Source organism: Schistocerca serialis, chromosome 2, assembly GCF_023864345.2.
Source record: "Schistocerca serialis cubense isolate TAMUIC-IGC-003099 chromosome 2, iqSchSeri2.2, whole genome shotgun sequence".
NCBI classification, from domain to species: Eukaryota; Metazoa; Arthropoda; class Insecta; order Orthoptera; family Acrididae; genus Schistocerca; species Schistocerca serialis.
The window spans coordinates 714301721-714327841 of NC_064639.1; the positions used below are offsets into that span (position 1 = coordinate 714301721).

Sequence of the window (26121 nt, forward strand, 5' to 3'; positions counted from 1 at the left end):
GTCTCATTTTTGGTTTTTTGATTACAACAAAGGTCCCGTCACAGGGAAAGAAGCTGTGTCCATACTTGCCATACTTGGGACGTCAACATATCATTTTCTTCAATCTTCCAAGATTTTTCATAAGACTCTACAGAAAATGATGACTGACATTCTTATCCTATGCTGAACAGTAGTTTGGTAACCATGATAGCGTTACGGAGATGGTTAGCAAACGCAAGTGGCAGACTCTGCAAGAGAGGCGCCGTGCATCGCGGTGTAGCTGACTCGCCAGGTTTCGAGAGGGTGCATTTCTGGATGAGGTATCGAATATATTGCTTCCCTCTACTTATACCTCCCGAGGAGATCACGAATGTAAAATTAGAGAGATTCGAGCGTGCTTGGAGGCTTTCAGACAGTCGTTCTTCCCGCGAGCCATACGCGACTGGAACAGAAAAGGGAGGTAATAACAGTGGCACGTAAAGTGCCCTCCACCACACACCATTGGGTGGCTTGCGGAGTATAAATGTAGATGTCCAAAAACTAATAACTTAGCTTAGATTGTATCAATGAGTAAACATGCTAATCATCCTGTTTTGAACTTTCCTTTCACAATTTTACTGCAAAAAAAAAAAAAAAAAAAAAAAAAAAAAACACGCATGGTTTTCATTGTACATTAAACAAAATGATTTTCACATCTTTCCAGTGTGTACAAGTGTTATATACCCACAACAGCCTTTCACAAAAGATATCTACAGGTAGTTTTACTGATAGTTTTTTTCAGAGTTAAATAACAATACTCAAGTGTTTTCAGTTTCCTTAACCTTCTATCAAAATACTATGTTACAGGAAAGATATCTTGTGCAGTCTCGGTAGCAACTCCTGAGACAGTCTGCAAGGGTGCTCTCAGATTAAATGATTAAAACAAACTCTGGTAGCTCCTTTTATATTCTAATTATTCATGAAATTGGTAGAGCAGTCTGGTTCTTGCACCAACACACAGATCATCTTTGTTATAGTAGGTTACAGGAAAAAATTGAGATAAGACTGGAAATGTCTAGTTCTTGTATCAGTGTTCACAACTGTCCACAATCTCACTTAATATTTTTACTATTTTTGCAAGAAAATGCAATTAGATTTACTCATATGCTGAGTGTTAATGCTGATAATGCTTCTATGTTTTTTTGTTGACCAAAATTTAATTGACTCATATGATTTTTTGCAGGTATTTTGTAACAATGTGTGTTGGAGTATATTTAGTGCCCTTGGCAAGTGTTACTCAAAGCTTCATGGTTACAAGATGCAAAGTAAACATATTGTAACATGGGTTAAAAGGTGAGAGTTCCACAGTAGTGGTTTTAATATAACCACACATTTAATGTGGCTGATGTTTTTGTTGTCGTTGTTGTTGTTGTTGCTTATCATTTATTGTTTTTCACAAGTTTTTCTGTACAAATGTAAGTGAGCACAACTCTTGCCTATTTGGTAAATATTAACTTTAGCTTCAGTTGAACTTCCAATAATAATACAGCAGCTGAATGTTTGACTATTATATCAGACTCCTACAGAGATTACTCCCAATTTTTAGGGAGGCACACACTTACTTCTACCTTTCAGAATGCACTCTGGTCTACCAATATAAGGTAACCTCTTTAGGTGTAAGAAATGAAATACAACACAGGTGGTGAACATCAGTTGATTGACAGTTATCTCAGACTAATTTGAACTTGGGGGCTAACTACAACAAATGGGCTGAGAACTGTACATAGTTTACAATTCTAATGACTTTCATCATCTTCTGGAATAATATAATAATGATGCTGCTCTGTGCTTATCATTAGGAGATTTTCTGGACGTAATTCTGCAAGTCCGAAACCACAGTGCATTGCCCATTGTCCAGCATACTCGTTACTCACTCCATTGCTTCCATGCCATCACCTCTCGAATACCCAGGTGCCTCTGAGACAACAAATACTAGCCTTCTACAATAATTAAATGCTAATACATTGTATCAAGCTGCACACTATTATACCCTAGTATGATTTATAATTGTTAAGGGACATATTACGCTAGTAAATTTTATTAGTATCATACTCAAGTATGTTGTTATAATTGCTGGTTTGTGTTATGTATTTAGCAAGTCTGACATTTGTACACTCACTCAAAGAAACTACTATGTCTGAAGATGGCCTTGTAAGCCGAAAACCGGTTAGCAATAAAAGTAATATTGTAGAACAAAAGCAAACTGTTGCTTTCCATTTATTACTATTTTTGACTATGAAAATTGTTTTAAGAACTTAACAAAGTTAGCAAATGTGTGGAATCCAGTCATTTCCCCTTTTCCATCCTCTCATAGCCTGTCTAAATTTAACACAGAGCAATAGTTCTTAATTTTATGCATTATCTCAACATATCTGTCATAAAAGTTAAGTGGTCTTTCTCCACACCTGAAGCATCATTTATTGGTGTCAGTTTCCACCTGCTGGATGGTTACCTTAACTATTCTGTTCATATTGAGCTCACTGACATACCTTCACTTTTGGGTCCCCCTGCCACATCAGTATGTATTTTGTGGTGCAGTAAGCAAACAATTAATGCCATCATTACCCAGCAGAAACTGAATAACACACTACCATGACAAGAAAAAAGTATTTTCCATTACCACACATTGCAACAAGTGGACTAGAGCATTAATTAGGTGATAATCCATGGGTGTATTGCCAGTGGGAAATTAATCCAAAGTAGTGAAGGTTTATAATGAGTCTGTTTCTTAATTGTCAACAATTATGAAATTAACAGCAAATTTGAAAAGTCTCTATACTTCTTTGGAAGATGATCCATGTGAAAGACATCCTAATAACTACAACCATAGATGGAAACTTTAAGAAATTACAGAGTGTGATATTGGACAGTCAACTTGTAACTTGTATGAAACAGTAGATGGCATGAAGCAAACCATAAGAAAGGGTATGATGTAATTTACCGCAAAAGATACTTACAAAAAAAGCCTTATCTGAGTAAAATGGTGCATTTGCTAAATGTTGACCAAACTAAATACTGAAGCCATTTATAGTGAATGTTTAGGTAACTTCAAGAAAAATATAACTTATTTTGTTTCTTGAGTTGTAACTGTGAATGAGGCATGGCTCCATTACTTCACCCTGGAAACAAAACAGCAGTCAATGCAGTGGGTGAAAGTAGTTGCCCTAAACCAAAAGAGGCTCATTTGATTTAATCTGCTAGAAAGCTTATGACCACTTAATTCTGAGATACAGTTGGGAATTCTTCTTACTGATTGCATTGCAAAGGGAAACACAATAAATGTTAGCAACTAAATTTGTTTCCTGGATCAGCTGAATGAAAAACTGTGGAAAAATGGTCTGGCTTGTAAAAATGACAAATACTCTTGCACACACAATAGTAATTGATAAAGTGTGTGATTTAAAGCATAAATAGTTTGAATTTCCACAATATTCACCAGATTTGGTACACTCTTTAACCTGTTTGAACAGCCAAAGAAATGTGTTGCTGGTAAACCTTCTGAATCCAATAAAGGGGTAACTGCAGTTGTATGGACATTTTCGCAACTTCCAGTATCATGAGTGAAGACTCAAATTTACTCAAAGAAAAAATGTTAAGCAGAGTACTTTAAACCCAGAAGGAATAATGTGGAAAAGTGATTGAATTTAGACAAATTTATTATTATTATTATTATTTTTGATAATTACTACTACTACTAATACTACTACTACTACTACTACTATATCATTCATTTACTGGCAGGTTTGTAACTTCTCAACTTGCCCTATTATACATGCATCACTCCAACATTGTGGGCTACTTCCAAACTTCGTAAATGAGTGTGGCCTATCCCATTGTAACACTTATCTCTGCATTTGGTCAGTGCCACTCACTCATACTCCAACACTGGCAAAGTAAGCGTATTTAGTTATAGAGAGAAAGGGGGGAGGGGTGGAGGAGATTACACATGATGTGACAAATGACCTAAAAGATTTTCCATTGTTGTTAATAGCATGAATGGCCACAGGCCAGCTGTCTGCCCCGCACTCACTGTTCCATTGCATGCTGTGCATGTAACAGAGGGAACCTGTCTATCTTGTCCTAAAATTGCCTTTTGTACCCCCTTCTACGAAAATGACACAACCAATGATTGAGATATATATATCTCTGTGTGAGAGATATATTCATAAAATAATATAATTTTTTTAGAAAAAATTTCATTTATTCATCTACATCAATTTCATCTACTTCAAAACAATCCTCATTAGATATTATACGCTTAGTCCAAAGCTTTATCCAATCCCCAAAACATCTTTCTGTGATGCATTTTTAATCTGATTATACTCGTGAAACAATGGTAGTGTAATTTTCTTTATTTTTGGAAACAGGAAAAAAAAGACATGGTGACATGTCTGGTGACTGGATGATGAGGTATCAGTACAGTATTTTTTTAGCCAAAAATTAATGAACAGGAAAAAAAATGAGAGCAGGTGCATTACCATGGTGCAAAAACCATAAATTGTTTCACCATAAATGTGGGCATGGCTTTTTTTCCCCAGATTGCATTATGCAAACAGTGTTGCAATTGTAAGTAGTGCTCCTTATTAATTGTTTGACTGTGCACTAACACAGTGAGCATAGCATTCGTATTTGACTGCACTTTTCTGGATTTTTCAGTCTTGGCAATCCATAGTGCTTTCACTGGTATGATAGAGCATTTCAGTGTCATATCCGTAAACCCTAGTTGTGTCACCAGTTGTGACTTTTTTTCATAGTTCTCCATTGTTGTTGATACCATCTAGCAACTTGTGAGGATCTTACTTTCACCACTGTTTTTATTCGAAATTCAAAAATTTTGGAACAACTTTCGCTTTCACGCGTTTCATACCAGAAGTATCTGCAAATTTTTTTTTTTCACATATGCCATCTGATATGCCAACACTATAAACAATTTCTCTGATTGTCATTCAGCAATCATACATAACCATTTCTTTTACTTTTCCCATGATTTATTGATTTCTGATTGATGACCTCTTCTAAATGCTTATACCACTTGTAAACCTTAGTTTTACTCATAGAAGACTCACTAAAAGCAATATTTAACTTTTCTAAGACCTAATATTGCTTCTTTCTTATAGAAAAATTTTGTAGTAGTTCTCTGATCCATTTTTATAAAAAAAAAAAAAAAACGTATAATTGCTGATACTGCACCTGTAAGCTATGTGTAAGTTGACAACAGACTGAATATGCTATATAGCCAACACAACAATGGAAAAAATACACAAATCTGACTCTACAACATGTGAAATTACAAAATTCCCATTACTTTCTGAAAACACGTTGGAGAGAAGCTTTTTGTACCCTCTACATTCTTTCAAGTTTAGCCATGTTCATTGGTCTTTTATTTAAGGACATATCATTGCCAGTATCGTAAAACTTGAATATCATCTTTCATCTTGTGGTAACTCTAAACCTTTCCTGCAACTTGTCTTCCTCTCCTGTGATGTGGTTTGGAGCAATGATTTTCTTCTCCTATGTGGCTGCGCATCATATTCTTCCCTATTTTATATTGCACCTTTTATGCTATTTCTACAAGTTACGTGTTATAGCAACAGAAACTGTAAATAATAATAATAATAATAATAATAATAAACCCCGTGGAGGCCCAGGAAAAGAATAGGCCTCCGGTATGTTCTGCCAGTCATAAAAGGCGACGAAAAGAACAAACCACTAATAGGGCTAACCCCCCTTTTAGTGTGATTAGTTGGTTCAGGACAGAACTAAAGAAGCCTTGGACAAGCGCCGTCATGGTCGGGGACGACGTTTGAACCCTATGCCTGCCCACAATGCTAACGACACTGCTAGCCAACAGGAAAATGATTTAAATCCAAATAGAGGTGTTTTGCAGGATATGCTTCCTGCAACCACCCTAGAAGGAAAACAAAGACAGAGGATGAGATGCTCAGATGAAGTTAATCGACACCTCATGTTCTGTTATTACCAAGCAACAAACCTAGGAACAAACACAACTGGATACAGATCACAAGTATACACAACATCTATCATCAGATACCCAGAATTAAAATTTTTAACAGAACAATGACTAGCTGATCAGATCCGTGTAGTAATAAAAAATAACAGGATACCCCAGTCAGAATTAGAAAACATCAAACAACAAGTACAACAAATACTGGAACAAAATAATGTGCAATCAGAAGACGAAGAAAATACAGTAATGGACTCAAACATCCCAGAGCAAACAAACGAAGAACAACATGCATCAATTAAACAATCAGAGGAAAACGAAATCGTAAGAGAGCCACCAGAACAAGCACAAATAGAACGCGAAGTAACACACATGTTAGATATAGAAGAAAAATTTCAGCTGACATATATAGAATACAAAGACACAAATACAGACATTAGACCATTCTTGGATAGACCACCAAATAACCCACAAGTCGAAACAACAATAAAAACTATCAACACAATCATACACAACAAAATAAATGAAAACACAACTATGGAAGAGTTACAACTACTGGTTTATATAGGAGCACTCACTACACTAAATATACGCACTAGGCAGAGATCAGAACCAACCAACACACAGAAGAAACCCACAAAACCAGCAATGCAACACAGGCTACAGATCAGAATAGAAAAACTGAGAAAAGACATGGGACAGCTAACACAATTTATAAGAAGTGAAATGTCAGAAAAAAAACGAAAAAGGTTAGGTAAAATCTCACAACAAGAAGCGATAGAGCAATTAGATGAAATGAAGCATAAATTACAAGCATTGGCCAAACGACTTAGAAGATACCAAAAAAGTGAAAATAGAAGGAAACAAAACCAAACATTCAACACAAACCAAAAGAAATTTTACCAGACAATAGATAACACACACATTAAAATAGACAATCCACCAAACATAACAGACATGGAACACTTCTGGAGCAACATATGGTCAAACCCAGTACAACATAACAGGCATGCACGGTGGATACAAGCAGAAACAGATAAATACAAGATGATACCACAAATGCCTGAAGTGATAATTTTGCAACATGAGGTCACCCAAGCAATTAATTCTACTCACAATTGGAAAGCCCCTGGAAAAGATAAAATAGCAAATTTCTGGCTGAAGAAGTTCACCGCAACACATTCACATCTAACTAAATTATTTAACAGTTACATTGCAGACCCATACACATTCCCTGATACACTTACACATGGAATAACTTATCTGAAACCTAAAGATCAAGCAGACACTGCAAACCAAGCAAAATATCGCCCCATAACATGCCTACCAACAATATACAAAATATTAACTTCAGTCATTACACAGAAATTAATGACACATACAACACAGAACAAAATTATAAATGAAGAACAAAAAGGCTGTTGCAAAGGAGCATGAGGATGTAAAGAGCAACTGATAACAGATGCAGAGGTGACATATCAAGCTAAAACCAAAGGTTGCTGCACTACGCATACGTTGATTACCAAAAAGCTTTTGATAGTGTACCCCACTCATTGATACTACAAATATTGGAAATATACAAAGTAGATCCTAAATTGATACAGTTCCTAAACATAGTAATGAAAAATTGGAAAGCCACACTTAATATCCAATCAAATTCAAATAGTGTCACATGACAGCCAATACAGATTAAGTGTGGAATATACCAAGGAGACTCATTAAGTCCTTTCTGGTTCAACCTTGCTCTGAACCCACTATCCAACATGCTAAATAATACTAATTATGGATACAATATTACTGGAACATACCCACACAAAATCACACATTTACTATACATGGATGATCTAAAACTACTGGCAGCAACAAATCAACAACTCAACCAATTACTAAAGATAACAGAAGTATTTAGCAATGATATAAATATGGCTTTTGGAACAGACAAATGTAAGAAAAATAGCATAGTCAATGGAAAACACACTAAACAAGAAGATTACATATTGGATAACCACAGCGACTGCATAGAAGCGATGGAAAAAACAGATGCCTATAAATATCTAGGATACAGACAAAAAATAGGAGTAGATGATAGAAATATTAAGGAAGAGGTAAAAAAAAATATAGACAAAGACTAACAAAAATACTGAAAACAGGATTGACAGCAAGAAACAAGACAAAAGCTATAAATACCTATGCTATACCAATATTGACCTACTCATTTGGAGTAGTGAAATGGAGTAACACAGACCTAGAAGCACTCAATACACTTACACGATCACAATGCCACAAATATTGAATACATCACATACATTCAGCAACAGAAAGATTCACATTAAGCAGAAAGGAAGGAGGAAGGGGATTTATCGACATAAAAAACCTACATTATGGACAGGTAGACAATTTAAGAAAATTCTTTCTAGAACGAGCAGAAACTAGCAAAATACACAAAGCAATCACCCACATAAATACATCGGCTACACCACTACAATTTCATAACCACCTCTACAACCCTTTAGATCACATAACATCAACAGATATGAAGAAAGTAAATTGGAAAAAGAAAACACTACATGGCAAGCACCCGTATCATCTAACACAGCCACACATCGATCAAGACGCATCCAACACATGGCTAAAAAGAGGCAATATATACAGTGAGACAGAAGGATTCATGATTGTAATACAGGATCAAACAATAAACACCAGATATTACAGCAAGCATATTATTAAAGATCCCAATACCACAACAGATAAATGCAGACTTTGCAAACAACAAATAGAAACAGTAGATCACATCACAAGCGGATGTACAATACTAGCAAATACAGAATACCCCAAAAGACATGACAACGTCGCAAAAATAATACATCAACAGCTTGCCTTACAACATAAACTTTTAAAACAACACGTTCCTACATACAAGTATACACCACAAAATGTACTGGAGAATGATGAATACAAATTATACTGGAACAGAACCATTATAACAGATAAAACAACGCCACATAACAAACCTGACATCATACTCACCAATAAAAAGAAGAAATTAACACAACTAATTGAAATATCCATACCCAATACAGCAAATATACAGAAGAAAACAGGAGAAAAAATTGAAAAATACATCCAACTGGCTGAGGAAGTCAAGGACATGTGGCATCAGGATAAAGTTGACATTATACCAATTATACTTTCAACTACAGGAGTCATACCACGCAATATCCACCAGTACATCAATGCAATACAGCTACATCCAAACTTATATATACAACTTCAGAAATCCGTAATTATTGATACATGTTCAATTACCCGAAAGTTCCTAAACGCAATGTAGCATATACTGTACAGTTAAAACGAAGTGACGCTTGATCAAGGTCCGCGTCACTTTCATTCTGAACCAGACCTAAGGTCTGAGAAAGGAAAGATAATAATAATAATAATAATAATAATAATAATAATAACACTAGTTAACAAATTTAGACATTTTCTGCATCTGGTTTTTAAATGGGTGGATTTACCTAAATTTGTGGTGCTGAATACACTTGTAAAATATGTTTTTCTCTGCATCACATTTCCTAGATACACGGCAGAATAAAAAATGGTACTAGTGAACATTGACAGAATTAAGTCAAACAAAAATATGCAATCAATACTGTTTTGTTTGTATATATGGGCATGATGCCAATAAAAGGTCCAAATTAGATCAGAAGATATTTTCACCTTTAATCAAGATATTTTCACCTTTAATCGTCTGTGGTTTCTGAAAAATGTGACGACAGAGCAATTCTTTTTTTCTCTCTTTTTTTTCCATCACTCTCCCTAACAAGACCCCAGCAGTAGTCACCCATCATCAAAGGGTTCCAATGGCATTGATAACGGTGGTCCGTGGTAAGAATGTCTTGGTGAAAGTGTTCACCATGCTCGTCGCTTACGGCTCCCAAATTTTCCGGGATGAAATCAAGGTGAGAATGTAAAAAGTGTATTTAAAGCAATATTCTACACCCCGTGTTCTTATAGTTGTCCAACAGACCATTCACAATGGTAACATACTTTTTGTCTTTCTTGTTACCCAAAAAGCCCTTCACAATTGCTTTAAAAGAAAACCAAGCAGCTAATTGGATACCTGTAAGTTTGGTATCAAAGGTTGGATCTTTCAGCAATTTTCTTGTTTGTGATCCAACAAATATACCCTCTTTCAGCTTTGCCTCACTTAATTTGGGAAACATTTCTTTTAAGTGATTGAAGGCCTCACCTTCTTTATGCCAAGCTTTTACAGAGTTCTTGATAAGGCCCAACTTAATATGAAGGGGAGGCAAAATGATTTTATCAAGCTCAACCAATGGGGTATTGTCCACATTTACATTTCCAGGGACATATGACTTCCTTACAGGACATTCCTTGACAGTATAGTGGTTCTTCATGTCACGGCTGTCCCAAAGGTGCAAAAAGCAGCAGTATTTCGTGATTCCAGCCTGTGAATCTGTAAGGAGTGCAACAACTTTTAAATCACAGCAGAGCTGCCATTCATGATCCTTATATTTGATTGCCTCTAGCAGCAAAGCCATGGTTTCATGTCTATTGTGTAAGCCAAAGGTTCTAATGGAAATGCATTGCTATTATGCAGTAGTACTGCTTTCACGGTTGTTTTACTGAAGTCAATAAATAGTTGTCACTCCTGTGGATTATGTTGGACACCTGGCTGCATCATCAGACCATTGACTTCTCTACATACACACATTGCATTCTGCATGTTGAAATATTGAGCAAAGGATGCACCTTTTGATCTGATCTCCCTGGAGCTAGAAGGTTCCGTTGTTGCAGTCTCGATCCCAAGAGTTCAGCTTGCTGTTTTGAAAGTTTTAGATTGCGAACCAAATCGTTCATTTCCTTTTGATGAAAGAACTGAGGTGAAGTGTCATGTTATTGAGGGCAGTACTCTTCTATATGTGCAATACTTTCTGATTCACTTGACATGGTGTTTGGTCCCATGGCTTTCAAGTTACAGACAGGAAAAGGTAACCCCTCATCATGGGGCACAGGCAAATGCACTGAAGATATGTTTGATGTTTGGATACTTTATCTCTAGTTTTGCTTGAATATCCCAAAATATTTGAGAGACAGAAGTAACAGTCTGAAACGTGGTCATTAGGCTCACACCACACCATTGGAACAGTGAATGCCATGACTCGGCGTTTTCCTTTCAACCAATCGCTCATGGTTGAAGTACAGGTTATGCAGGTGCAAAATGTTTATCTTGATCACCAACAGGACAATCAAAATACAATTTATATGTCTTCTTAACCAACTCAGTGATTGGTTTCCTTTGGGCTTTTGGAGTGAATTTCCCACACACATAACAAAAGTTGTTGGGGTGGTTTAGACAGCAATGACATTTACTATTTGTCATTTTTCTTAGTGTAAGTTTTAAACACAAACAGTTTGCACTATGTTTCCCAGGAAACACTCACTGAGGATCTCTTTCACATCACTGGATTACCACACCAACCATTTACTGACAATTTGTAGATCTTCTAGCTCTTCTCTGGAAATCAAAAACAGACAATTAAACAACAAAACAGAAGAACAGAAAAAAGCGAAATACTGAATACAAAAAATAAAAAACCTTTAAAAATGCAAAAGTGATATGTGCTAGGACATTTTTAAAGGTGTATTCAGATTATACCCACCAAAATACATACTAGTTGATGTATCACTTCCCAGATGCAAAATAGCTGTTGACTAGTGTAATTGTTGCTGTTGTTAGTAATTGACTAATAACAAACTATCGTTTCGTTTGGTGATTTAAATTGCTGAGTGAGTGTCTTACAGTTTATAGTTTGTGACATGTGATACTAGTGTTGTATTTTAAATTCATTATTTCCAGGTGTCTGTACCAATGCGATCCTCAGTAAGTGTTATTTTATCAGATCCAGCACCAGATGCAAATATGTCTCATCCTGACTATGAACAGACAGCTCATGATCATGCTGCAGTACTTGTACTTGTTAAACAGATAGGTAAGTCCTCTTTTGCATTTTAAGCAAACAAATATTTCTAGATCAAGCATTTTTGATGAAATTTGTAATATTTGTTCCAAAATTTTTTGTGTATTGACATTTCAGGAAGCCAGATTAAGCAGAAAAATTTTAATCGAATCTTCGATCGAATTGCACGTGTGAACCATATAAAAGTAGTAGACTCAAATGGAGTATCCCGTGAAGTTATCTCCCGTTATGTAAAAGACTATCCTGTAGAAAATAATGATTGGGGAGATTACCAGACACATCGCCGTGTTCTTGGCCTAATTTCTGTCGGTAGGTGTGGTACATTTATTATTATTATTCTTATTGTTGTTGTTATACTCTTGTGAGCATATGCATGGTCAGTGTGGCACCACAAGACATAAAATTAGTCCTTTATCTTCTGTACCAGGGTGTATACACCCCGGGAAATCTGGGAAAAACCCAATAATTTTTTCATCCGGGAGAAAACCAGAAAAAAACCAGGAATTTTCCATTGTTTTAGTTTTCAGTTAAATTTTTGTAATTGTTACTGGTAAGAACTGACACTCTAACAAAGAATATTACTGTATCCCTGTACTGTAGCTAAAATAAAACTTAAGTTGCAAAGGAAATGAGCCATTTACAACAACAAAACACAGTGCACACACAAGCGTCTGTCACAGCAAAATGTGTCAAGGCTTTAGGACAAAGATGCTATATTCATAACAACAAACTGCATCCAGTGAGTGCGACTTCACAACTGTTTACATTAGGTTCGTTTGAGCAGTTGCCAACGGGCTCATGCTCAGTTGAGCCGCGTATGAGTAGTACCTTCTCTCACTTCCAGTTCCTTAAAATGTGGCTGTTAGCTATATCGGCAGTAGTAACAAGTGGTCACATGCTACCAGGTAAAATTTTTTTAGTGCACCCAATCTGCCAGATTCGCACATGCGCAGAGCAGTCCGAGTTTTAGAGGGGAGGGGGTAGTCTCCACATGACCCGTGTTTACATTTAGTGATTTTGCTGTTTCCTCTTCGTTTGCAACTCTCATGTCAAATGAACACAATACGGATTTCTTTGGTCAGGAAGTATCAATGAATTAAAATACATTCACATAATTATGGAAGGCTAAAATATGTTACTGGTTTCAGTTTTCTTATACATAAATAAATAAACAAACATTTTTGGCAATCAGGCATTAATCAGTTACCGTGCAGAACAATGAAATTAATTTTGTCAGTTTATTAAAGAAATTTAGCTTCTATTAATCTTTTATGCTGAGGCAGTCAATTTATTAGAAATGAAGTGTTTCAGTCCACACCGTTGGTAGCGTCAAGTGTTCGCTCAGTTGCTGGTGCATGTTTTCATTGTCTGGCCCATGGCGGATACAGAAAAACCTCAAGCAAGGGGCACTAAAGATATCTTGAGCTACCTTTACTTTTACCATTATAAAAATACGATGACGCCAATGAGCTTGCTACACAGGGAAGTAAAACTACACTATAACTCAATTCAGTTGAATCAACTGATGAAAAAAATGAACGAATAGCATGCGGGCTGACTGAAAGGGGGAGGCGCAGGTGGCAATGCGGGCGGCCCCATAAGGGAAGGGCGCGCACCCCGGCCCCCCCCCCCCTCCCCCCATATGTATTCACCACTGTGTCTGGCGCATATGGCATTATGCCATAATAAAGAACCAAACATGGGATAATACAGCAGTGGTATTCCAAGATAATTTACATCCCGAAAACTACACCAAACAGCTTAATATCAGGTTGTGGCCTGTGTCATTGTGAATCTGGACACATGATTGTACGCATTAAGCCACATTATGCATTTTAGTATGATTCACAAAATTTCAATGCTGTTGGATTATCCTCTGATGTCCTGTTTCTTTTATTATGTAATGTAAGATGTATAATGCTTTATACGTACGAACTTACAGGCTTCCTACGTCATCATTGCTGCACACGCGCAGAAAAAGATGCCTGTTTTCTGCACTTGGAAAGCATTACGTTCAAAGTAAATTTCCTTTTACGCAAACTGTGCCATCAGAAAAGGGACAGCTGCATTGAAATGAAATGAAGGACAGTATTCCCTGCAATATATAGTTCATACCAGAATGAATGACAATCTTTCTCAACAACTAAACTCCAGTTTTGTAGAATACATTGGCGACAAGTTTCAAGAGGTGGTGGTACTGGAAAAGATGTTTAATGGCCCTGTCCAACAAACTCCATTCCTTTGTGAACCTAACTTTCCTGTGCATCCTTTGGTGTTATTCCTCTTACTAGTTGCCCTTCCCCACAATAGGAATTTTGTACAACTGATGATATTATTATTTTCTACTATGTCTTGATATGACAGTTTGTAAAGGAATTTCATACAAACCTTTAAAAGAAGAGCTGCATTTTGTCTGCCATATTCAGAATGGGACAAGATACAACTGAGTAGATGCAATATTCATCATACCTTACTCCTAGAAAATGTATGGTGTACTATTGTGTTGTCAGATGTTAGGTATCATAGCCCATGAGGTGTTTTAAGTACCTTCACGTCGACCATGTAATACTGCTGTACTCAAAAGTTCAATTGTGGCAACTGCAGACACCCCTTTCACAGTGGAACAGTTCGCAAACACTTTCTGACCTGAGTTAACTGCCAGGATCAATACTGTTCAGGGTTAATGATACATCATATTTTTAAATAGGAAAGAAAAATATAGGAATATAAAACACTTGATCAGTTGTACTTCAACACTAAGAATAAATGCAAATGTTTTCACTGTCAATTCTCCATGTAAGCCATGAAGACATGGCTAGCTTCTTTATTACACCAGGACTATGCCAAGTGGGCAATTCTGTTGTGGCTGTGGAGAGAGTTTCCAGTTGAAGTGGTTGATACCAGGACAGATAATCTACAATGAAACAGGTTACTCCCCGCCAATACTGTGCCTATGAGGCCTCATCAATCTACTTGCATGGGCATGGTCATTATGATGCTGACTATTAAAACATCATGCTGTTAGTGCTCTTCACTATGCTGTCAGAGATGGAACAGTTACGTTGCCATCAACACAATGTGACTGTACCCCTTTCCTCATGTTGAGACTAACATCCTCTTTGCCTCAGACCCCACTCTCCACCAGATAGCAGTACCCTCGCTCAGACATTTGCCGTCTGAGGAACCTCCTTCCCAATGTCCAGTGATTCTACACTGGCCAATGGCTGATGAAGCCACAGGCTGTAAGTTTTAGGGTGTCCATTCTTCTTCTAATGTTAAAACAGATAAACCCTCACAGGACCTAAAACTTTCAAGAGACATAAAGGAAACGAAGTAAAATTCCAAGGTGAAAGCAACACTGGACCCACTCCCCCATTCATTTCTGAACCTGTGTTTGTGGATACTCCATTAACAGTTACGCTGCCCCTCCCCCCCCCCCCCCCCCGCCCCCCCCCCCCTTTTACAGTCAGCACAATGCCTATATGGTGTTAATTAAGTGCAATTTTAGTGGGTATTACTCCCACCTCTCTGAGCTCTGACAGTATTGTCATCCTACACAGTCTCCAAAGCCCTACAAGAAACACAGTTCTCTGGCAGTTACTACCCACCATTCAACATTAACATCCCTACTACAGAAACAATATTATCCCTGAGAAAAAGTCTGGAGAGTCTATATGTGTATTCACTCGCATGTTAATAACAAATGGTTGCTCCATTGTACAGCATAAGAAGCAGAAGTTGTGCAGGTTTGGATTATCACTTACGTCATGCTCTAATATCTGCTGGTCTCATGATAGGAAAACAATGTACCCCAAGATCATCAGTTTGATTCAGTAAACCCCTCTTCCTGCCTAAAGATTTAAAGAATCATGATTGTCCTTAGAGGAAAAACAAATAGTCCACAAAGGGTCTCCTAATGGAAGTACTACTTTCTGATTTTGATGTGCATTATTTTAACAATGGAACTCCTACCAGTTATTCCTTGGTCTTCTGTCTTGTGTTTCCACCCTTCTGTTTGTTGTTGTTGTTGCTTTTTATTTCCCACCCTGGTCCCCCTTGGGGATTCATGGATGTCACTCCTTCCTTACTGATGATGGACATTGACTTGGCACAATGACCAATTATGAATTCACTATCCATCCAACCTCTTGCCCTACTCTTCTCCAATGGAACTGTAATGATTAGTATCATCGTGTTCTGGAATTGTGGTCTCTTCTTTCTCTACACTCTGTAGCTTGTGTTGTATCGCAGGAATCTCATTTTGTGAATATGCATTCAACAACTTTTCATGGTTTCCAAACCTTCTGCCAGAACTGGGTCAGCACTTTGCAAGCCCCCAGTGGTATCTTTATGTTGGTCCACACAGATATTGTTAGTTCCTGGGTTCCTCCTCATACTACACTGGAAGCATTGGCTGTTCAGATCCATTTAGACTTTGTGGTAGTGATATGAAATCTTCATTTACCCCCATACCTGGCTTCATATGCTTCCTACTCTTCTTGCTCTCCTTCAACTGCTCCCTCCCCTCATCTTTCTCCTTTGGGATTTTAATGCCCATAACTCTCTGTGGGGTGGCACTGTGACCACTGACCGGGGCAGGAACATTGAAGAACTGCTGGTAGGGCTCGATCTCTGCCTCCTCAACACTGTCCCCTCCACACACTTTATCGGCTATTAATATTTCCAACTGTAGCCCTAGATTCCTCCCCTCCGTCCAGTGACAATTTGTCTGTCTTACCTTTTCTTGAGAATCACTCACCTACACGCTTTCCCAGATGGATTTGTAATAATTCAGATTGGGATGCCTTATCCTCGGCTGCCATCCCAACCACTCCACCACACAGCGCCATTGATGAGTCTATATGGAGTTCGACCAATGCCACCCTTTCAGCAGGTGCTTCAGTGATTCCTCCTTCATCAGGTTCTATTCAATGAAAGACTGTCCCTAGGTTTACTCGAAAAATTTCTGTAGCTATTAAAGACCGCTGTTGGACCCTTCAACACTACAAAAGGCATCCATGTCTCAACCATCTCCTGGCCTTTAAGTGGCTTTGTGCCCAGACACACTATATTCTTAAATACCAGAAACAGATTTGACAATATGCCACTGTCATAGGACCACATACTCCCTTTTCACAGGTGCAGACAAAAATCATGGATATTTTTGGCCACTGTCCTCATACAGGTGTTCCAGGAATTTCCCTGAATGTTGTTATCTGCATCAGCACGGAATCTACCACTGAGCATTTGCCCAGGCCTCAGCATTGGTCCACTATTCACCTGTGTTCTCTCTTCTGCAATATCATCTGGATCTACTCCCTTTACCTTTCATTCTCTGGAGGCTTATAACGCTGCATTTGGCAATGGAGATTTCACCAGTGCCCTAGCTCTCGGCCTCAACATGGCTCCTGTACGAGGCGAGATGCACAACCAAATGCTTTAACACTTATCAGTGGCTAACCATCGTGTACTTGCCCTTTTTAACCATATCTGGTGTGATGGGGAATTCCCCAGAGGTGAAAAGTATCATAATTCCAGTTTTGAAACTGGGTAAACTGCTGCATCAGCTGAACAGTTATTGTCTGATCAGCTTAACCAATGTCCTCTGCAAGTAACTTGAACATATGGCGAGTTGAAGGCTGTATTATATCCTTGAACCTCAGGACCTCTTGGCCTTGACCCAGAGTGGTTTTTACTGAGACTGCTCTACTGCAGGTAATTTAGTCCATCTGGATTCTGCTATTCCAATGGCTTTTGCACAACATAAACACCTTGTTGCAGTATTCTTCATTGCATAGAGCTTATGGTACCACATGATGCCACCACATCTTGCCACCTTACATGAGTGGGGATTTCATAGCTTGCTCAAGAGTTTTATCTAAAACTTTCTTTCATGTCACACTTTCCAGGTACAGGTTGGCACCTCCTGTAGTACCTCCCAGCTGCTGGAGAATGGGGTTCTGTAGGATTCTGTTTGGAGTGTCCCTCTCTCTTTAGTGGCTATCAATGGAATGGTGGCAGCTGCGGGCCTTCAGTGTCGCCTTCTGTGTGTGATGATGATTTTTGCATTCATTTTTCTTTGTCCACAATGGGCGTTAGCGAATGCAGACTGCAGGGAGTAATACACCAAGCACAATCTTGGGCTGTCACCCATAGCTTCCATTTTTTGGCTGCCAAGACTGTGTTATGCATTTCTGTCTTCACCATACAGTCCATCCCCATCTGGATCTATACGTTGATGCCCAGTTGCTCAATGTGGTGGACTCACATTCTTTTTTTGGGACTGATCTTTGATGCGTGGTTGACTGGCTTCCCCATCTTCGGCATGTTGCTTGCACCTCAATGATCTTTGATGCCTTGGTAACACCATCTGGGGCATGGCCTGCTCTACTCTGATATGGCTCTATACAACATTGGTCCAGTTCTGTCGAGGTTATGGAAGTTTCACATATCACATCATCTGTGATATTACAGACGCTGGACCTGATACACCATTGTTGGGTATGATGGTCAACTGGTGCTTTTGGGACAAGCCCTGCGATCAACCTCCTAGCAAAGACAGGGGTTGCATCGTTGTGGGTTCCATGCCAACAGTTGATTGCTTATGTGTTAAGCATCCACTGCTCCCCAGAACACCCAAGTTACCGTGTCCTCTTCCCAGATAAAAAAAATGTTCAAATGTGTGTGAAATGTTATGGGACTTAACTGCTAATGTCATCAGTCCCTAAGCTTACAGACTACTTAAACTAAATTATCCTAAGGACAAACACACCCATGCCCAAGGGAGGACTCGAACCTCCGTCAGGACCAGCCCCACAGCCCATGACTGCAGCGCCTTAGACCGCTCGGTTTCCAGATACAGCGAACCACCTCCTGTAATGGTGGCCCAGGTATGGGCTTATGATTGCCATCTGCATCCAGTCCCTTTTTTCTGAACTCCAACTTCTTCCCCCCCCCCCCCCCCCCCCCCAACCACCACCACCACTTCTTCTCTGGGCCCACTCTCTTACACCCCTGTGGTGCATCCCCTGTACTGACCTATCACAAGGTCCATTCTTGGCATTTTTTGGGGTTCACAAGTAGCCTGAACTGATGGCTCAACAGTTGCTAGTCACACTGGCTTTGCTTACATTCATGTGGGATGTAATCCTTGCTGTATAGCTGCAGTGTTTTTGCTGCAGAGTAGATAGCTATCTCTCATGCACTTGAGCATATCCATTGCTGCACCTATGAGTCTTTCCTCACCTGTAACGACTTGTGGAGCAGTTTACAAGCTTTTGACCAGTGCTACGGTCACTATCCTTTGATCATGACTATCCAGGATTCCCTTTTTTTTGTTCTTGAACAATGTGGATGCTTTATCTGGGTCCTAGGTCACATTGGGGTCCCAGGAAATGAACTCGTAGACTGACTTGACAAATTGGCTACTAGCAAGCTGCTTCTTGAGATCGGTATTCTGGAATCAGATCTTGATTGATATGACACCATTTGAAATACAGAATGGCATACTCTGACTTTGCTGAACAAACTACAGGTGATAAAGGAGCCCGCAAATTCATGGAAGTCCTCATGCAAACATCTCACAAGGACTCCATGGTCCTTCGCCAGCTCCACATTGACCGTACTTGGCTGACTCACAGTCATCTCCTCCGTCGTGAGAATCAACGCTTCATTAGTGTTGGGGGTACCTGTTTGATTGTGGTTCACATTTTGCTGGACTGTTCTCACCTAGCTGCCCTGTGACAGACTCTTAAATCTTCCTGACTTGTTACTCCTGGTGTTAGCTTACGATGTGTCAGTATCTGAACTTGGTTTTAGGGTTTATTTGTGAAGAAGGTTTCCCCACTTCCTCTAAGGGAGGGCACCTCAGCCTTGACGGTCCACTGAAGGTTTGGCATATGCCCCTGAATGGGTAGCAGCTGTCTGGGCTCGGTGGTTTACTCCAGCCCTCACTCTTCTCCTCCCCCCCCCCTCCCATCTCTCCCCCTCACACACACACACACACACACACACACACACACACACACACACACACACACACCATCTCACATGTTCTGTTTGATACAGTGTTCTTCCTCTGTTTTCCTGTGCTTCTCTTGCTCTTCCTGTGTCGCTAATCTTTTACTGGGTATTATTGGGAGGGATGCTTCTGGTAAGAGGCAGGGAGCATGTCCCCCGTCACACTTTTTGCCTTTTGGGGGCCTGTAGCTGCTCCTTGGGTGGGGCACCTCACCCACCTTCCTTTCACCTGTTTTCTTTTTCTTGCTCCTTCTGTAGGTTTTGTTGACATTGGGTAGACTTTGGGATTTTCTTTCTTTGGGTTTCATGCACTGGGCCCTCCTTTGGTGTGTAGTTTTTTTACTTGCCTTTTCCAGGTTGGAGGAACTGATGACCTCGAAATTTGGTCCCTTTAACCATTAAACCAACCAACCAGAAACTGTTGCTTTGGTGAAAGTTGGTTGCAGCATGCATTACAATGCAGGAGTTTTGAGAACTACATCTTCCACAATTTCCAGAACCCTAAGAAGGTACAGGGAAACTGGAGGCTGTGCAAAGAAACCATTATCAGACCCAAGAGTGACTACTATGTACAATTTTAAGTTCTCTGCAACTTTCACACTGCTGCCATTGAAACAAGAAATGAATTCCTCCAAGTTCAAGGGAGTTAGTGAGAGAGTCATACAAATAAGACAGGAAGAAGCCAGTTCTCAATTCAGAAAACCTGCTACAGACGCATAACTCACCGGACTTGACTCCATTTCGCAAGAGCATATCCCAGCTGGAGAGGACAACAGTGACTGTTCATCAATGTGTTATGGTTCAGCCTGCGATCCCCAGATTGTGGAGAGAGGGTGTGGGCCTAGAGAAAGATATGCCTGATGCATATTCCCATCCAGCCTTTTCAGGGTGGTTTTCTGATGGTGTAGACCATAATCAGTATGATTGCAAGGACATATTTGGTTTATGTGGTGCATGGGAGCCTTACAGTGTACCAGTATGTGGAGAAAATCCTTTTGGAACATATTGTGCTTTTTGCACCATTTATTGATTTTACTCTAACTCATGATAATGCGTGTCCACATGTGAGAATTTTGCTAGAGTTTTTTGATGAAGCGGAGATTCACATTACGGCTTGGCCTGATCTGAATTCTATTGAGGATGTATGGGACCAGCTGGTGAGAAGGGCCCATCAGTACTATTCAGAGATCTTACAGGGCCTGCAGGAGGTGCTCCTAAAAGAATGGGAGATAATTCCTCAAGAGGACATTGCAGATCAACCAAGAGGATGCCTGAAAGGTTATGTGCTGTGATTTTTGAAGAGGAGGTAATACGTGCTTTTGAAGATGCGAAGATAGGCCAGCGAAATGAAGTTTGAAGTGTAGATAGCCAAAACAGAAATATATTACTTCGTGAACACCCCTAAAATTGGTTTGGAGTGTGAATCCATTCATGTTATTTCTGCATCTCGTACTTAATGTGTTTACAGTCGTTCCATTTTTTCACTAGTAAACACCTAGATGTGACTGTACCATAATATTTTATCAGGAAATAGTAGATTAGTGACTTAAAAGTGATAGAAGTTAAAACAACAATAATATGAAAAGGAAAGTTGCTACTCACCATATAGCGGATGTGCAGGTAGGCATAACAAAAAGGCTGTCACAATTAGGCTTTCGACCAATAAGGTCTTTGTCAAAAATAGGTGACAGACACATGCACACACTGACAACTGCAACTCACACGAGACTGCAGTCTCTGGCAGCTGAAGCAACAGTGTGAGCAGCAGCACCCGATTAGAGTGGCAACTGAAAGTTAAAACAACCAATTTAAAATAAAAAAATAAGAAATTTGAAGTGTTACATTTTTCGTGCTAATAGGTTTATCTCTGTGATGATGATTTTCTGACCGTCATGTCACGATTCATCAGACCAGCCATCATACGTGAAATTTTGCAGGATGAATTGATGGTCATATACCACCAACATCACATTTGCATTTCACCATCATGAACCATGGACCTTGCCGTTGGTGGGGAGGCTTGCGTGCCTCAACGATACAGATAGCCGTACCGTAGGTGCAACCACAACGGAGAGGCCAGACAAACGTGTGGTTCCTGAAGATGGGCAGCAGCCTTTTCAGTAGTTGCAGGGACAACAGTCTGGAGGATTGACTGATCTGGCCTTGTAACATTAACCAAAATGGCCTTGCTGTTGTGGTACTGCGAACGGCTGAAAGCAAGGGGAAACTACAGCCGTAATTTTTCCCGAGGGCATGCAGCTTTACTGTATGGTTAAATGATGATGGCGTCCTCTTGGGTAAAATATTCCGGAGGTAAAATAGTCCCCCATTCGGATCTTCGGGTGGGGACTACTCAGGAGGACGTCGTTATCAGGAGAAAGAAAACTGGCGTTCTACGGATCGGAGTGTGGAATGTCAGATCAGTTAATCGGGCAGGTAGGTTAGAAAATTTAAAAAGGGAAATGGATAGTTTAAAGTTAGATATAGTGGGAATTAGTGAAGTTTGGTGGCAAGAGGAACAAGACTTTTGGTCAGGTGAATACAGGATTATAAATACAAAATCAAATAGGGGTAATGCAGGATTAGGTTTAATAATGAACAAAAAAATAGGAGTGCGGGTAAGCTACTACAAACAGCATAGTGAACGCATTATTGTGGCCAAGATAGACATGAAGCCCACGCCTACTACAGTAGTACAAGTTTATATGCCAACTAGCTCTGCAGATGACGAAGAAATTGATGAAGAGTATGATGAGATAAAAGAAATTATTCAGGTAGTGAAAGGAGACGACAATTTAATAGCCATGGGTGACTGGAATTCAAGAGTAGGAAAAGGAAGAGAAGGAAGCATAGTAGGTGAATATGGATTGGGGCTAAGAAATGAGAGGAAGCCGCCCGGTAGAATTTTGCACAGAGCACAACTTAATCATAGCTAACACTTGGTTCAAGAATCATGAAAGAAATTTTTATACATGGAAGAACCCTGGAGATACTAGAAGGTTTCAGATAGATTATATAATGGTAAGACAGAGATTTAGGAACCAGGTTTTAAATTGTAAGACATTTCCAGGGGCAGATGTGGACTCTGACCACAATCTATTGGTTATGAACTGTAAATTAAAAGTGAAGAAACTGCAAAAAGGTGGGAAGTAAGGTGATGGGACCTGGATAAACTGAGTAAACCAGAGGTTGTACAGAATTTCAGGGAGAGCATAAGAGAACAATTGGCAGGAATGGGGGAAAGAAATACAGTAGAAGAAGAATGGGTAGCATTGAGGGATGAAATAGTGAAGGCAGCAGAGGATCAAGTAGGTAAAAAGACGAGGGCTAGTAGAAATCCTTGGGTAACAGAAAAAATATTGAATTTAATTGATGAAAGGAGAAAATACAAAAATGCAGTAAGTGAAGTGGGCGAAAACGAATACAAACATCTCAAAAATGAGATCGACAGGAAGTGCAAAATGGCTAAGCAGGGATGGCTAGAGGACAAATGTAAGGATGTAGAGGCTTATCTCATGAGGGGTAAGATAGATACTGCCTACAGGAAAATTAAAGAGAACCACTTGCATGAATATCAAGAGCTCAGATGGGAACCCAGTTCTAAGCAAAGAAGGGAAAGCAGAGAGGTGGAAGGAGTATATAGAGGGTCTATATGGGGACGATGTTCTTGAGGACAATATTATGGAAATGGAAAAGGAGGTAGATGAAGATGAAATGGGAGATACGATACTGCGTGAAGAGTTTGACTGAGCACTGAAAGACCTGAGTCGAAACAAGGCCCCGGGAGTAGACAACATTCCATTAGAAGTACTGACGGCCTTGGGAGAGCCAGTCCTGACACAACTCTACCACCTGGTTCAAAAATGGTTCAAATGGCTCTGAGCACTATGGGACTCAACTGCTGTGGTCATAAGTCCCCTAGAACTTAGAACTAATTAAACCTAACTAACCTAAGGACATCACACACATCCATGCCCGAGGCAGGATTCGAACCTGCGACCGTAGCGGTCGTGCGGTTCCAGACTGTAGCGCCTTTAACCGCTCGGCCACTCCGGCCGGCTACCATCTGGTGAGCAAGATGTATGAGACAGGCGAAATACCCTCAGACTTCAAGAAGAATATAATTATTCCAATCCCAAAGAAAGCAGGTGTTGACAGACGTGAATATTACTGAACTATCAGTTTAATAAGCCATGGCTGCAAAATACTAACACGAATTCTTTACAGACAAATGGAAAAACTGATAGAAGCCGACCTCGGGGGAGATCAGTTTGGATTCCGTAGAAATGTTGGAACAAGTAAGGCAATACTGACCCTACGACTTATCTTAGAAGAAAGATTAAGGAAAGGCAAACCTACGTTTATAGCATTTGTACACTTAGAGAAAGCTTTTGACAATGTTGACTGGAATACTCTCTATCAAATTCTGAAGGTGGCAGGGGTAAAACACAGGGAGCGTAAGGCTATTTATAATTTGTACAGAAAGCAGATGGCAGTTATAAGAGTCGAGGGACATGAAAGGGAAGCAGTGGTTGGGAAGGGAGTGAGACAGGGTTGTAGCCTCTCCCCGATGCTATTCAATCTGTATATTGAGCAAGTAGTAAAGGAAACAAAAGAAAAATTCGGAGTAGGTATTAAAATCCATGGAGAAGAAATAAAAACTTTGAGGTTCGCCGATGACATTGTAATTCTGTCAGGGACAGCAAAGGACCTGGAAGAGCAGCTGATCAGAATGGACAGTGTCTTGAAAGGAGGATATAAGATGAACATCAACAAAAGCAAAATGAGGATAATGGAATGTAGTCAGATTAAATTGGGTGATGCTGAGGGAATAGATTAGGAAATGAGATGCTTAAAGTAGTAAAGGAGTTCTGCTATTTGGGGAGCAAAATAACTGATGATGGTTGAAGTAGAGAGGGTACAAAATGTAGTTGGCAATGGAAAGGAAAGTGTTTCTGAAGAAGAGAAATTTGTTAACATCAAGTATAGATCAAAGTGTCTGGAAGTCATTTCTGAAAGTATTTGTATGGAGTGTAGCCATGTATGGAAGGGAAACATGGACAATAAATAGTTTAGACAGGAAGAGAATAGAAGCTTTCAAAATGTGGTGCTACAGAAGAATGCTGAAGATGAGATGGGTAGATCATGTAACTAATGAGGCGGTATTGAATAGAATTGGGGAGGAGTTTATGGCACAACTAGACTAGAAGAAGGGATCGGTTGGTAGGACATATTCTGAGGCATCAAGGGATCACCAATTTAGTACTGGAGGGCAGCGTGGAGGGTTAAAATCGTAGAGGAAGACCAAGAGATGAATACACTAAGCAGATTCAGAAGGATGTAGGCTGCAGTAGGTATTGGGAGATGAAAAGGCTTGCACAGGATAGAGTAGCATGGAGAGCTGCATGAAACCAGTCTCAGGACTGAAGACAACAACAACAACAACAACAACAACAACATCAACATCAGAAATCATCATTGGTGATGTTCGGGGGCATATCTGCTGTGATCATCCTTACTGCCGGGACAACAGTCCCTCTTTCACCGGCCGTCTCCAGCAGCAATCAATCAATGATTGCCAGGAAAGTCATTCCCTTTTTACTTTGATTTTATTATCTTTCATATCTTTCTCTGATATTGGCAATACTATTAGATTTTTACTTATATTGACCTCTGCTCAATCTGTGTAGAAGTGTGTTGTTTATTATATTACTGTTGCATACTTCACATGCCCAATTTTACACCAACTTTTATTTTTCACTTTTATTAACTCTTATCATTGTCAGTGTTCTGTACATCACTGCCCTGCTACTTTTCATACTCGATGATAGAACAGTCATACAGCTATTAATCCTCATTAGGAACACTTGTTCTCCAAACAAAAGGCAATTGATCTTGTACTCTATTCCTTTAATTCCCTATAAAACCAACAAATCAGTCATTGTACTTTTGTTATTAACTATTATTATTACTACCTCTGTTACTAGTATTCTTACAGTTGTTGGGTATTCTCATTATTTCATTCCAACTTCACACACATTCCTTACAATCACACATTGGAAAAATTCAGACTGCTATGGTAGACGAAGTTAAGGTAAGATTGGGAGAGGGGCCATA

At 39.4% G+C, this 26121-nt stretch overlaps 1 protein-coding gene across 3 annotated transcripts in view; it reads left to right on the plus strand.

Moving 5' to 3' along the window:
- The window catches only part of LOC126457899 (protein brunelleschi), a 245512-nt gene that overhangs the window by 26536 nt on the left and 192855 nt on the right, over positions 1 to 26121 (plus strand). For all 3 annotated transcript variants that reach the window (XM_050094572.1, XM_050094573.1, XM_050094571.1), the window contains 3 exons: positions 1202 to 1311; positions 11865 to 11997; positions 12103 to 12294. In XM_050094572.1, the coding sequence (XP_049950529.1) occupies positions 11877 to 11997; positions 12103 to 12294 (313 nt within the window). In that variant the 5' untranslated portion in view covers positions 1202 to 1311; positions 11865 to 11876. The remainder of the gene's footprint in view (positions 1 to 1201; positions 1312 to 11864; positions 11998 to 12102; positions 12295 to 26121) is intronic.